Below are 14,944 nucleotides of genomic sequence, written 5' to 3'. Positions count from 1 at the left end.
CCCGAAGGGGTACATGTACCCCAATGTTTATAGCAGCAATGTCCACAATAGCCAAACTGTGGAAAGAGCCAAGATGCCCATCGACAGATGAATGGATAAAGAAGATGTGGTATATATACACAATGGAATATTATGCAGCCATCAAAAGGAATGAGATCTTGCCATTTGCAACGACGTGGATGGAACTGGAGGGTGTTATGCTGAGTGAAATAAGTCAATCAGAGAAAGACATGTATCACATGACCTCACTGATATGAGGAATTCTTAATCTCAGGAAACAAACTGAGTGTTACTGGAGTGGTTGGGGGTGGGAGGGATGGGGTGGCTGGGTGATAGACATTGGGGAGGGTATGTGCTACGGTGAGCGCTGTGAATTGTGCAAGACTGTTGAATCACAGATCTGTACTTCTGAAACAAATAACGCAACATATTTTAAGAAAAAAGAAAAAGAAGAAGATAACAGGAGAGGAAGAAAAGGGGAGTATGTCAGAGGGGGAGACGAACCATGAGAGATGATGGACTCTGAAAAACAAACTGAGGGTTCTAGAGGGGAGGGGGTAGGGGGATGGGTTAGCCTGGTGATGGGTATTGAGGAGGGCACGTTCTGCATGGAGCACTGGGTGTTATGAACAAACAATGAATCATGGAACACTGCATCAAAAACTAATGATGTAATATATGGTGATTAACATAACAATAAAAAAATTTAAAAAAAGGGCTGGTAAAATTGAAGATTACATCAATAGAAATCCAATCTGAAAGAGAGAAAAGTATTTTAAAATATTTAAAACAGACCACAAGTGACCTATTGGAAATGTTAGGTATTGTAATATATACATAGTTTGACTTTCAGAGAAGACAGACAGTGGTATAGAAAAAAAGTATTTGAAGAAATAATGTCCAAAAGTTTTCAAACTTTGTTGAAAAACCAGCTAGCTTAACTAATACCAAGTAGGTCACATACAAAAGAAACTGCACTTAAGCACCTTAAAGACAACCTGCTGAAAACCAAAGAGAGAGAAAATTTGAAAGCAGTCAAAGACAACAGATTACATCAGGGGAACAACAATGTGAAAGCACTGACTCCTTATTAGAAACAGCAGAGGTCAGAACACAGTAAGATGACATTCAGAACATCCTGAATGAAAATAAAAACCTGTCAACCAATATTTATACGTCTAGCAAAAATCCCCTTCAAGAACGAAGGTAAAATATTCGTTATCACATGAATTAAAGCTAACAAGTTTACTGCCAGCAAACTTGCTCTGTAATATATGCTAAAGGAAGCGCTTTAGGCTAAAGGGAAAAGACATCAAATGGAGACTGGATATATAAAAAAGAAGTAGTGTAAATAAAAATGCAGATACTGACTTCTTTAAAAGACATATGACTCCTTCCTCTTCCCCCAAAATTAAGTCTTAAAGCCTAAATCCATAGAGCACAGCAAGGCAGGTGTTTATGCAGAGGAGCAGGGTGGACTGGGATGTTGGAACCCAAGTGGGATGAGCAGGGCAAGCATGAAAAAGAGAGGAAACTGATAATATATGGAGGGACTGATCAAATAAATATATATGTTTAAGATAATGGAAGTCAGTTTTCTTCTAAGAAGGGAGTCACAAATATGGAAAGGGAAGAGCAGAATTAACCTAGTGGTATTAGACTGGAATTGAAGATATAAATATGAACTCATATATTTCAATGTCTTTATTTATAGAAATACAGATGTAAATGTTTATGTATGTACATATACATTACATTGTATATACAAGTATACACAGTTGTACATGTACATGTGTGAGTATGCACACATATATGCATATGTACACCTATATATAGGCACACATACACATATATATTCCCTAGCTGTTTTCCATATCAAATATGGAACACTTTCAACACCAAAATAAATGATGATGAAAGATAACCCACTAACAACACACTAAATAAACCAGGAGCCCATTCTGATATAAAGAAATAATTTGACAGCTTGATATAGAATGGGATATTTACAGTTTCAAAGAACCTTCCACAAAAATATGTATTGATCACAAAGATGAAAGGAGTAACTTTACATGGAGAAATCCTGGGAATAATAGGGGTTGGCAAATGATTACTCTCAAATGATCAAATTGTTCCAAATTTTGAAAAGTTATTTAAATTGTATTTGCAATTTTCCTGTAAGTTTTAAATTATTTCACAATAAAAATTATATGAGTCCATATAAATAATGTTGTATTGATAGTGGTGTAACATGTGTAGATGTTATATATTTGACAATATTACAAAGTGCTGTACAGGAAGGGAAATGGAATTATACTGCTGCAAAATCCTTACATTTTATACGAAGAAGTGCAGTATTTATTCTAAGTAGACTGTGATAAATTAGAGGTAAATATTATAATACCTGAGCAGTCACTAAAAAAAAAAAAAAATCAAAGCAATATAGCTAAAGTACATACAGAGAAACTACAAAGAAACATGAAAGAGATAAAGACAGAGTAAAAGGATGGAAAATGATATACCACACACACAGTAACCTTAAGAAAGCCAGAGTGAGGGTCACTTGGGTGGTTCAGTCAGTTAAGCATCTGCCTTCAACTCAGGTCATAATCCCGGGGTCCTGGAATCTACCCTGAGTTGGGTTCCCTGCTCAGCAGAAAGTCTACTTCTCCCTCTCCCTCTCCCTCTCCACCCCCCTCCCCTGCTGGTGCTCTCTCTCTCTCTCTCAAATAAATAAATAAAATCTTTAAAAAAAGAGGGGTGCCTGGGTGCTCAGTTGTTAAGTGTCTGCCTTCAGCTCAGGTCACGATCCCAGGGTCCTGGGACTGAGCCCCGCATCAGGCTCCCTGCTCCACTGAGAGCCTGCTTCTCCCTCTACCGCTCCCCCTGCTTGTGCTCTCTTTCTCTCTGTGTCAAGTAAATAAAATCTTAAAAAAAAAAAAAAGCCAGAGTAACTATATAATTAGACAAAGAGGACTTTAAAACGAAGTATTATTAGAAATATATTAAGGAGGGTCAGTTCAAATGGGCCAATTCAACAAAGAGGAACAGTAATCATAAATGTATATGCCACCTAATAACAGAGTTTTAAAATATGAGGCAAAAAAATGACCGAATCAGAGGGGAAAACAGACAAATACACAATCCAAGTTGGAGATTTTAACAACCTTCTCTCAGTAATTGATAGAATAATTAGGCAAAAATTAATAAGGGTACAATAGATTTGATCAAATGTACCAACCACCTAAATCTAGTGGGCATTTACAGAACACCACACTACCCAACAATGATAGAACATGTTCTTTTTAAGTGTACATGGAACTTTGGCCAAGTCAGACCATATGCTGAGCCATAAAATAAGTCTAAATAAATGTCAAAAGTTAAAACTTACAAACTATTACCTAATCATAACACCATTACTTTAGAAATCAATAACAAATCATGTATCTGCAAAAACATCTGTAAATCTTAAAACAAAACATTAAAACATTTAAAACTGAATGATAATGAAAATACAACATATCAGAATTTGTGGGATGGAGTGAAGCCATGCAGTTCATATTCAAAAAGATAAAAGATGTAAAGTCAATGGTCTAGGTTTCCATCTTAAGCAAGCAACTTAAACACAAAAATCACGGACAGAAGCAAATACAGCAAGGCTATGAGCTGTCACCATGTCTATTCAGCTTGTACTTGAGGCCCTACCAGAATAAGGCAAGATAAAGAAATAAAAGCATAAAAATCAGAATAAAAAAAGTACAACTGCCTCTGTTCACAAGTAATTTCTTTGTTTATGCAGAAAATCCTAAGAAATCTAGCAAATATTAGAAAATGAATTTAGAAACGTAATGAAATATGAGACAAAAATCAACCATATTTCTATATACCAGCTGCAAACAACTGAAAAATGAGAACAAGAGAAATACCCAATTAAAAGACCCCATTAAGGATATGAATACACAAGCCACAGATAGTGAGAGAATATTAATCAGTACATTAATCTGACAAGAGTTGTATACAATTAAGAATTCATATAAGTATATAATAAAAAGACAATTTTTAAAAAAAATTTTTTTAAGATTTTATTTATTTGAGAGAGAGAGAATGAGAGACAGAGAGCATGAGAGGGAGGAGGGTCAGAGGGAGAAGCAGACTCCCTGCTGAGCAGGGAGCCCGATGTGGAACTTGATCCCGGGACTCCAGGAACATGACCTAAGACAAAGACAGTCGCTTAACCAACTGAGCCACCCAGGCGCCCCTAAAAGACAATTTTTAAAAATAGTCAAGGGCACCTGGGTGGCTCAGGTGGTTAAGTGTCCAACTTCTGATTTTGGCTTAGGTCATGATCTCAGGATCCTGAGATCCAGCCGTTAGTTGGGCTGTGCGGTCAGCAGGAAGTCTGCTTGAGATTCTCTTTCTCTCTTTCCCTCTCCCTTTGCCCCTCCTCCAACTCACACTCTCTCTCTCTAAAATAAATAAATAAATTTTTAAAATAATAATAAAAAATAAAAATAGTTAAAAGATTTCACAAAGCAAGTTATATGAATGGACAGTTAAGTACAGGAAAAAATGTTCATCATTAGTCATCGGTGAAATGTAACGACAGCCACTATGAAATACCTCCAAACATCCACTAGAATCATTCACATTAACAAGTCTAATATCATCAAATATTGCAAGTATGTGAAACAACAGATTTGTCTGTCAGATACTGGTGGAGGGAGTGTAAAATGGTACAATTACTTTGGAAAAATGCTGGCAGTTTCTTCTGTAGTTTAACATATTCTATGAAAAAAATATATATATTGAAGAGAAATAAAAACGTATCTCCAGACTTTCACAAGATTGTTCACAGAAGCCTTATTCATAATAGCCCAAACTGCAAACAACCTTCAAGTCCATTAACAGTTAAATGGATAAACAAATTGTGGCATATTCACACGTTGGAATTCTGCTATTACAGGTTGATTGGGCCCCCCAAGAATATAGAGTGAAGTCTTAACCACCAATACCTATGAATGTAACCTTATCTTAAAACAAGGTTTTAGCAGAGGTAATTAAGATATAAACTGAGATGAGGTCATAGTGGAGTAGAGTGGGCCCTTAATCCAACAATAAGGGGTGTCTTTATAAAAAGAGGAGGAGAAAGACAAAAATATAGGGAGTAGGCTCTGGGACTACAGAGACAGAGAATGGCATGTGTTGTCTAAAAGTCAAGGAACAGCAAAAATTGTGGGTAAAACCAGAAGCTAAGCAGAAAGCTAAAGAGGAGGGCACAAAAGAGATTGTGCCCTACATCTTCGGAGAGGTTGCTGACACCTTGATTTCTAGTCTCAACTGTGATAAATTTCTGCTATTTTAAGCCACTGGATTCTGGGGTATTCGTTACAGCAGCCTTAGTAAACTAATACAAACTACACAATAATAAAGGGAGAGAAACTACTGATATACCAGATAAATCCCAAAAATACTATGTTCAGTGATAGAAGCTAAGCCCAGAACTAATCTATGACACAAGAACATCAGAACTACGGTTGCTTTCGGCCACAGACAGCAAGTCATGGGAGTAACAAGACTGGGAAAAAGCTTGAAAACGTTTTCTGAGTTATGTTTTCTGAGTTGACTAAAATGTTCTCTCTCTTGATTACTGAGAGGTTACAAAGTTAGCATTTGTCAAACCTCACTGAGTTGTACACTTAAAGTTCTGTGCATATAGTTCAAATGAAAAAATCTGTAATTAAATATTAAACTCTAGTTAGTAGCTATGCTTTCTGTAGAAGTTTAGGTTACAAATCTGAAAATATTTTCTGTGTACTCTAGGCTTAAGCAAAGGATAGTAAAAGCCAGGTCTCTCATTATTAAAGAGAGTTATAAATACAAAAATAAAAAAAAAAAGAAAGACAGCAACAGCAAACCTTGTTGTGGTGAATTGGAATGGAAGGTTATCAGTATGAATTCCTGTTTTTTAATACAGATAGATAGCTACCAAGCAAGAAAAGGGGATGAAGAATAACAGGCATTTTCCTTCATGTACCTTTCTATCTTTCTGGATCTGAAAAGGCAAAAAGTAAGGGTGTAAGTTAAAGGAATGAGAATACACTTCACTACCCACTGCCCCTCCACCAACCCTCAATTTGTTTCCTATAGCGAAGAGTCTCTGATTATTTGTCTCCCAGAGACGGGGTAATTGTGTAAATGGCATTAAGGAGGGCTGGTGATGTGTTCAGCACTGGGTGTAATATGCAACTGATGAATTACTGAACTCTACATCTGATACTAATGATATACTATATGTTGGCTCTTAGAATTTAAATAAAAAAAAAACTGTCCAGAAATGGGGATTGTATCTCTAATGTTAATTCCAAGCAGATTGTTATTTTAATTTCTAAAGATAACTGATATTGCATAGTAAATTCATATGTTAAATATGAGTATGTGAAGTCTGTTTAGTTTTAAAATATATTATCTGTATGCAATTAATTTCAATAAAAATTCTGGAAGTAAAAAAAAAAAAAATACACTTCACTAATGGAGATGGTTCCCTTGAATGGATTCTCATTCAATGTGTGGTGAGACTTTTTATTTATAATGGTTTGTGAAATATACTAACTGTGGTGTATCCAAATTATTATTTTTTTCACACCTAAGAAGGATAGACTTATTGGATAAGGAATGAAGAATGAAAACTTTTTTAAAGTTTCAGTCTATCTTGGTAGTTGTCTAGCCTAGCCAGGTTAATCACTGGCTAATGAAAACATTCTTAGGTAGATACTTATTACTAAACTACCTTCAGTCTTTCTCGGATGTCTTACATATTTACCTGTTGATAAGTAGCAAATGGAGATGACCTATTTTCATCCAAGGTAAAGTAATGTATATCTTTTTAAAAAGAGTAAGTAAATTAGCTTTTTTTTTCTTTTAGCTCTCAGTTTTCTGTTCAGTTTCACAGAAAATTAGTATATTTGACAGGGTTTTTATTTTGAGAAATACAAGGTAATCTATTCCCTAAGTACATTAACATTAGTAAATGCCTCAAAATCAAATTTTCTTTTCTCCAAAATTGTACTGGCATTTTTTTTCCCTCCCTCTTTCTCTCTCTCTGTTTTTTTTTTTTGGAATTAATAGTCAAGTATACAAATACAAAAGCCATCAAAATTAGAATACTCAGTCTGCTAAATGATGAATCAAATCAATGATCTGCACAGCATCCCTGAGTAGTGATATGTAAGGAATCAATTTGGGTTTTGACAACCCTCCTTCCTAGGTCATATCACTGTGTACAGAAGCCAGTCGAGTAGATATAAATCAGTGAGAGATGGTAGCTGCTATGCCAAATTCTACTGATTTCATTTGTTAAACTACTACTGGCATGATGTCTACCTGCAAACAGAATAAGAGAGAGCATACAAAGAAAAACAGTAAACACATGGGACAAAAGGTCCAGCACCTTACCATCCACAGGTTTGACCTCAGCTGGTATCTGCTCTTCCTGTCCTCCCACGTGGCCTATGCTGTTCTCTTTAATGCTTTCTATTTCCCGCAAGAAATCCTCCATGGAGGTGCTGTCTACGGAGGCTTGTGAGTTGGAGCGGCTAAATGCAGGAGAATGTAGAGATTCATTGGAGAGCATCCTGTTAATTCTTCGGCAGCGAGAAATAGATTTTCTGCAGAAAGAATAATATCTGTTAATAAAAATCAGTCTTTTATGTTTTAAATCACAAAATAAAATTTAGGTTTAAAATCAATGCAGAATGGAGTTAAGTGTGACGGAGAAGGGTTTAGGGGAGTAATTTCCATTTAGTGGTGGCCCTTCTTTTTTATTCTCTAAAATTCATAATGACTTTGTGGCTATGTAGGAATCACCATGAAAATACTTTTTATAATTTTCACATACTCATAAAGTATGAAGTTACCTGTATTAGCCAAAACATATAGTTCAAGCCATATCTCTAATGAACACAGATGCAAAAATCCTCAATTATTAGCAAACTGAATTCAACAATATGTTAAAAGAATCATTCACCACCACCACCATGTGGGACTTATTCCAGGGATGCAAGGATGGTTCATATCTGCAAATCAATCAACGTGATATATCACATTAACAAAAGAAAGGATGCAAACCATATGATCATCTCAAAAGATGCAGAAAAAAAATTTAAAAAAATTCAATATCCATTCATGATAAAACCTCTTAACAAAATGGGTATAGAGGGAACATATCTCAACATAATAAAGGCCATATATGACAAAGCCACAGCTAACATCATACTCAGTGGTGAAAGGCTGAAAATTTTTCCTCTAAGATCAGGAAAAAATAAGGATGTCCATTCTCACACTTTTATTCAATACAGTACTAGAAGTCCTAGTGACAGCAATCGGGTAAGAAAAAGATATGAGGCTTCCATACATGTAAGGAAGAAGTAATACTGTCCGTATTTGCAGATGACACGACACTACATATAGAAAACCCTTAAAAATGCCACCAAAAACTATTAGAATCAATCCATGAATTCAATAAAACTGCAAGATACAAAATAAATACACTGAAATCTGTAGTGTTTCTTTTCTTTTTAAAAGATTTTATTTATTTCAGAGAGAGAGAGAGAGAGAGAGAGAGCGCACAAGTAGGGGCAGACAGGCCAAGGGAGAGGGAGAAGCAGACTCCCCCCTGAGCAGGTAGTCTGGCGTGGGGCTTGATCCCAGGACCCTGAGATCATGACCTGAGCCGAAGGCAGACGCTTAACCGACTGAGCCAAAGAGGCACCCTGTAGTGTTTCTATACACTAATAATGAACTAGCAGAAAGAGAAATTAAGAAAATAATCCTATTTACAATTGCATCAAAAGGAATAAAAGACCTAGAAATAAATTTAACCAAGGAGGTGAAAGACCTGTACTTTGAAACTTAAGACACTGATGAGAGAAGTTAAAGATGACACAAATAAATGGAAACATACACCATGCTCATGGATTGGAAGAATTAATATTGTTAAAATGTCCATACTACGCAAGCAATCTACAAACTCAATGCAATCCCTATCAAAATACTAGTATTTTTGACAAAACTAAAACAAATAATACTAAAAGTTTTATGGAACCACAAAAGAACCTGAAGACAAAGCAATCTTGAGAAAGATAAGTTGGAGGTATCACAATCACAGATTTCAAACTATATTACAAAGCTATAGTAATCAAAACAGTATGGTACTGCCACAAGATGCATAGATTAATGGAACAGAATAGAAAGCCCAGAAATTAAGCCCACACTTATATGGTCAATTAATCTATGACAAAGGAGGCAATAATATACAATGGAGAAAAGACAGTCTCTTCATTAAATGGTGTTGGGAAAACTGGACAGGTGCATGTAAAAGAATAAAAGTGAACCACCTTCCTATACCAAGACACAAAAATAAACTCAAAATGGATTAAAGACTTAAATGTAAGACCTGATACCATAAAACTCGTAAAAGAAAACATAGGCAGTAACCTCTTAGACATCAGTCTGAGTAGTATTTTTTCAGATGTGGCTCCTCAGGCAAGGGCAACAAAAACAAAAATAAACAACTGGCACTCCATCAAACTAAAAAGCTTTGGACAGTGAAGGAAACAGCAAAACAATAAGGCAACCTACTAAATGGGTAAAGATATTTACAAATGATATTTCTCATAAGGACTGTATGGTACATACTGGAAGGCTGGTTTATGCAAGCATGACCTGAATGTCCCTGTTAATCACTATCTTGAGATCTTGTCCTCCTTCTATATTCCCATCAAACAGAATGGGTAGAACATGTTGTTCAGTGCTCAAGGTTAGGGACTCCAGGGGTGGCCAACCCAGAGTGTCTCCCTTGTAACAAAGACTGTCTGGATGGCAGGACTTGATCTCCTTCCAACACTGGCTGTGTAAGGAAGGGAAGGGCTACAGATAGTTGCTAGGCTTGTTCTATACTATAAAAGCTTACCGCAAGTAGATTCCAGAAGTGGATGCTTTGTCCAGTTGGCTGCTGCTGGACATCCTCTATGTAAGTTCCCCCCCATAAACCTATGTCTTGATCCCTGTTTCTGGGTCATTTCTTCAGTCTTGCCAGACCATCATCCACCCTTGGCTTAGAGTCTGCTGGGGTGTGGCTACACAAGAGGTTAATATCCAAAATACACAAAAAATTCATAAAACTCAACACCAAAAAAAAAAAGTCCAAATAAAAATGGGCAGAGGACCTAAACAGATACTTTTCCAAGAAAGACATACAAAGTGGCCAAAAGACACATAAAAAGATGCTCAACATCATTAATTATCAGAGAAATGCAACAAAACCACAATGAGATATCACCTCACACCAGTCAGAATAGTTAGTATCAAAAAGACAGGAAATAACAAGTGTTGGCAAGAATGTGGAGAAAAAGGAACCCCTGTGTACTGTTGGTGAGAATATACATTGGAGAAGCCACTACAGAAAAAGAGCATGAAGGCGCTTCAAAAATTTACAAATAAGAATACCATACAATCCAATAATTTCACTTCTGGGTATTTACCTGAAGAAAATTAAAACACTAATTTAAAAAGATATGTGCACCCCTATATTTATTGCAGCATTATTTATAACAGCCAAGATGTGGAAGCAACCTGTCCATTGATAGATGAATGGATAAAGAATGTCACACACACACACACACACACACACACACACACACACACACACACACGTGATATGGAATATTACTCAGACTTAAAAAGAATAGTCTTGCCTTTTCAACAACATGAATGGACCTAGAGTGTATTATGCTAAGTGAAATAAGTCAGAGAAAGACAAATACCATATGATTTCACTTATATATGGAATCTAAAATCCAAAACAAATGAACAACTAACAAAATCCAGACTCTTAAATACAAAGAATGAACTGGTGGTTGCCAGAGGGGAGGGGAATAGGGCCATGGGTGAAATAGGTAAAGGGGATTAAAAGGTACAAAATTCCAGTTATAAGTCATGGGGATGAAAAGTACAGCATGGGGAATACAGTCAATAATATTGTAATAATGTTGTACGGAGACATACAGTGACTACACTTTTCATGGTGAGCATTTTTGTATATGTTATAAATATATAAATGTCAAATCACTATGATGGATACCTTACACTCATGTTTCCGTGGGGATGAGGGAATGGGAAGTTTTTGTTTAAAAAGTATAGAGTTTTAGTTTTACGAGAGAAAAAGAGTTCTGGAGAGAGGTAGTAGAGATGGTTACAACAATCTGAATGTCCTTAATACCACTAAGCTGTATGCTTAAAAAATGGTTAAGATGGTAAATTTTATCTTACATGTATTTTATCAGAATTTTTTAAAGATTTTTATTTATTTTATCTGAATTTTTAAAAATTGACAGAAAATTGGGGGGCTAGGTGGCTCAAATCAGTTGAGTAGCTGACTCTTGATCTCAGCTCAGGTCTTGATCTCAGGATCTCAAGTTTGAGCCCTGCACTGGGCTCCATACCAGGCATGGAGCCTACTTAAAAAAAAAAATTGAAAAATACATTTTTAAAAAGTTGGCTGCTGAAATAACGAGATAGTGTGAAGAAGCAATCTGTGACATTAAATAGAAAGACCCTACATTAGGATGAGGAAGGGGGCACTGATCCAGAACACAGAGACCCATAGTCAGTTCAGGGAGACTTGGATCACCACTAAGGGTAGGGTACAACCAAAAAGGAGGGCAGTGCGGGCTCCTGTTATCTAGGAGGGCCACAAAAGGACCACTGCCAATCTTGAAGACACAAAACTGAGCAGAGCATGGAGCAGCTTCATGGGGCACTTTCTCATGGAGTTTATGCAAGGACTAAATAAATTAGCATGTGTGTGCACTTAGAACATAAAAATATCCAACAAATGTTAGTTTAAAAAACAAGAGACACAATGGGGGACATACATGCCAAAATGCTGGAATTCTGAGAAATTTTGAAGATTTGCATAAAAATAAAATATTTTTATGTGAGGTGGTGATGTGTTAAGGGATCTTATTGTTGTGGTAATCATTTTGCAATATATACATGTACCAAATCAGCATGTCATGCATCTTAACTTTAACCCAATGTTATATGTCAGATATCTCAATAAAACTGGAATAAATTCAAAATATGTTTGATTTCCAAGACACATGATTGACAAATATCATATTTCCTAGGAACAATGTTTGATTAACAAGAACACTTCGGTCCCCAACCATGAATAACTGAGCTACTTTATGCAGTATGATCTTCAGTTCTTGCTCTTATGTTATTTTCTTTTTAATTTTCCAATTTGGAGTGGGTGTGAAACTTCTTTCAGAGAACTTCAAGTATACCTTCTTATCCTTGGGTTTAGGTAGAGTTGAACCAAAAGGCTGAGACTACCTCTTAACTAATGTGCAGTCTGAGCTGTTACACACCAAACAAGAACTCCCAGATGGAAAGAGGCAACCAAAGCAATGGCATAGCAATGTCCAACTGTGGCATTATGACTCACTTAGGACAGTTTAATTTTAATATACAGAGCAGCGGTGGACTGCTATGGAATGTAGCCATGCCCTACAGCTTATGAAAAGAACACTGATATGCATGAGCAAACAAAGAGAGAGGGGGGTGAGAAAACAAATCCGTGTGTTCATATTGTCTATACCTCTAGGAATCCTATATTTCTAAATCACTTTTAGCAGAAATTTCTGGAATTTTATCACTGATCCTAACACTACCATGTTGATAAGTAATACCAGTTTTGACCATCAACTGGCAGTGAGTTAGCTAATTTATTTTTAAAACTCAAAGCATTTCAGGAAAAATATGAACTATCCACTTTTATTTTCTTATGCTGTGCCATGTGATAAAAATAATTTTACACAACTTTGATAATTGGGTGGTAAGAGTTTTCCACTGAATTCTTCAGTTGGACAACACAGATTCTAGTGGTTTTAGTACACATGAAAGAGACCCAGGTATCATGATGGTTACTGCTTCCTTTATTATTTTTAGGCTTTTAAGACTCCCTCCCTTTTGCAACAAGACCAATACTGAAAGCCACTAACGAATCTGTAGAACTGTAGTATAGAAACATCTACTTATAAGCTGCAATCAGCTGCCACTGCTTACACAGCCTTCATATACCATATTCAGAAAAAAATAATATAGATGCCCAAAACTTTCTCTAGTTCTGGATGTTTATTAGGTTTATTTCTTTCAAAAATGAATATTCTTGACTTTGAAAAATTTACAGTATTAATAGCATACATGGATCAAGTTTTTAAAAATTACAATGCAGTATTGTAAGCATAAAATTTAAATAATACACAATTTATAAAGTAGAAATCAAAGGTCTTCTCCTCCATCTGTATCACATCAGTACTTTTCTATAAGCTGTTTTGTTTTCCCCATGCAAAAACATGTCATAGATATTTTTTCCATGCCAATAGAGAAATACCTCAACTACTGCATGGAATAGCATAACTTATCTTAGAAATTAAGCAAACATGCAGATACTATACTGAAGCACTGAAAAAGCACTGAAAAAGTTTGAAGAAATGGGAAATTTGAGAAATAATAAGTGAATCTTATAACAGGAGGAACAGGGGTGCCTGGGTGGCTCAGTCGTTAAGCGTCTGCCTTTGGCTCAGGTCATGATCCCAGGGTCCTGGGATCGAGCCCCGCATCGGGCTCCCTGCTCAGCAGGAAGCCTCCTTCTCCCTCTCCCACTCCCCCTGCTCGTATTTCCTCTCCCGCTGTCTCTTTCTCTGTCAAATAAGTAAATAAAATCTTAAAAAAGAACAGGAGGAGCATAAACATTTAGAGCTAATAATGATAATTTTAGTTAACAGCACATAGTTCCTAATTCATGTAAAGGTTACATTGATGGAATCTCAAAGAAGAGATCATCATAACCTTCTGTTGGGGCAAGGAAAACAGATGCACAATATAGGTCATGAGCATCTGAGTGACACACTGGTTCATTCTGAGATAATCCACCCAAAGAATTCTATAAATGCAGTAATCAACTATTTTTTTTGGCAAAGAAGTAAGACAGTATTTTTGGGACAAGCACTTGTAAGAGTTCTCACTTCTTTAGTTAGGGATCCAAATATTTCCCCCTTCAACCCGGAGTAGAGGCCATGACTTTCCAGTCTTAAAATATTACATAACTGTGATCCTCAGGCTCATCCAACACTTTGATGAGACTTACTCTGTAGCTTCATACCTCACCATATTAGGATAAACAGAGCTTAATCTTCTTAAATTGTTTGTATTTTTTAATTCCAACACAATACCAGGAAAACATTACATGAAAAACAGAATGCAATTGTATTACACAGGAACTTTTGTTGGGAAAACACCATTAGGTTTCAAATTAGCTTTTAAGTGCATGGTAATTTCCATAAATTCAAAGTAGCATTAAAAAAAGATTTTATTATTCCATTTACCCTTCCATTATCTTTCTAGAAATAATTTGTATTATGTAGTAATGATTACTGGAGCTCTAAAACTTATTATTGTCTACCCTTAATTAGTATTTTATAACTTGAGAACAACATAAATATCTTACAGTAGTATAACTCTCTCTCCACCTGTCAATGGACTTTTAAAAAAGTCAATAATCTTTTAAAAATTAAAAAAGTAGTCTTTAATATTTATCTTTTATGGTGCTCTTTTATTTCTTCCCATATGTCCCTGTACCCATAACAGATCATTTGCAATCAGCTTTGAGAACTTCATTTGGCATTTCCTCTTTTTTTCCTTAGCATTTGTTGTACTGTGTATCTGCTGCCAACAAACTCCTTTAGATTTCTTCCTGAATACATCTTTCTTTTCAGTTTGCTGAATTTGTTTACTGGGCAAAGAATTCTAGGCTAGCAGTTTTTATTGTTTTTTAAGACCTTTTATAGATGTCATTCCATTGTCTTCTGGACTCTTGAATCTG

The 14,944-nt window shown here is 35.8% G+C and overlaps 1 protein-coding gene across 6 annotated transcripts in view; it reads right to left on the bottom strand.

Annotated features, from left to right (window-relative positions):
* ARHGAP28 (Rho GTPase activating protein 28) overlaps positions 1 to 14,944 on the bottom strand; it is a 203,137-nt gene that overhangs the window by 98,448 nt on the left and 89,745 nt on the right. For all 6 annotated transcript variants that reach the window (XM_025886906.2, XM_073898512.1, XM_073898507.1 and 3 more), the window contains one exon: positions 7,453 to 7,664. In XM_025886906.2, coding sequence (XP_025742691.1) covers positions 7,453 to 7,664 — 212 coding nt within the window. The remainder of the gene's footprint in view (positions 1 to 7,452; positions 7,665 to 14,944) is intronic.

Source organism: Callorhinus ursinus, unplaced genomic scaffold, assembly GCF_003265705.2.
Source record: "Callorhinus ursinus isolate GAN/ISIS: 27379988/994484 unplaced genomic scaffold, GSC_fseal_2.0 scaffold11, whole genome shotgun sequence".
NCBI lineage: Eukaryota > Metazoa > Chordata > Mammalia > Carnivora > Otariidae > Callorhinus > Callorhinus ursinus.
This window is presented reverse-complemented; position numbering and strand designations above follow the sequence as displayed.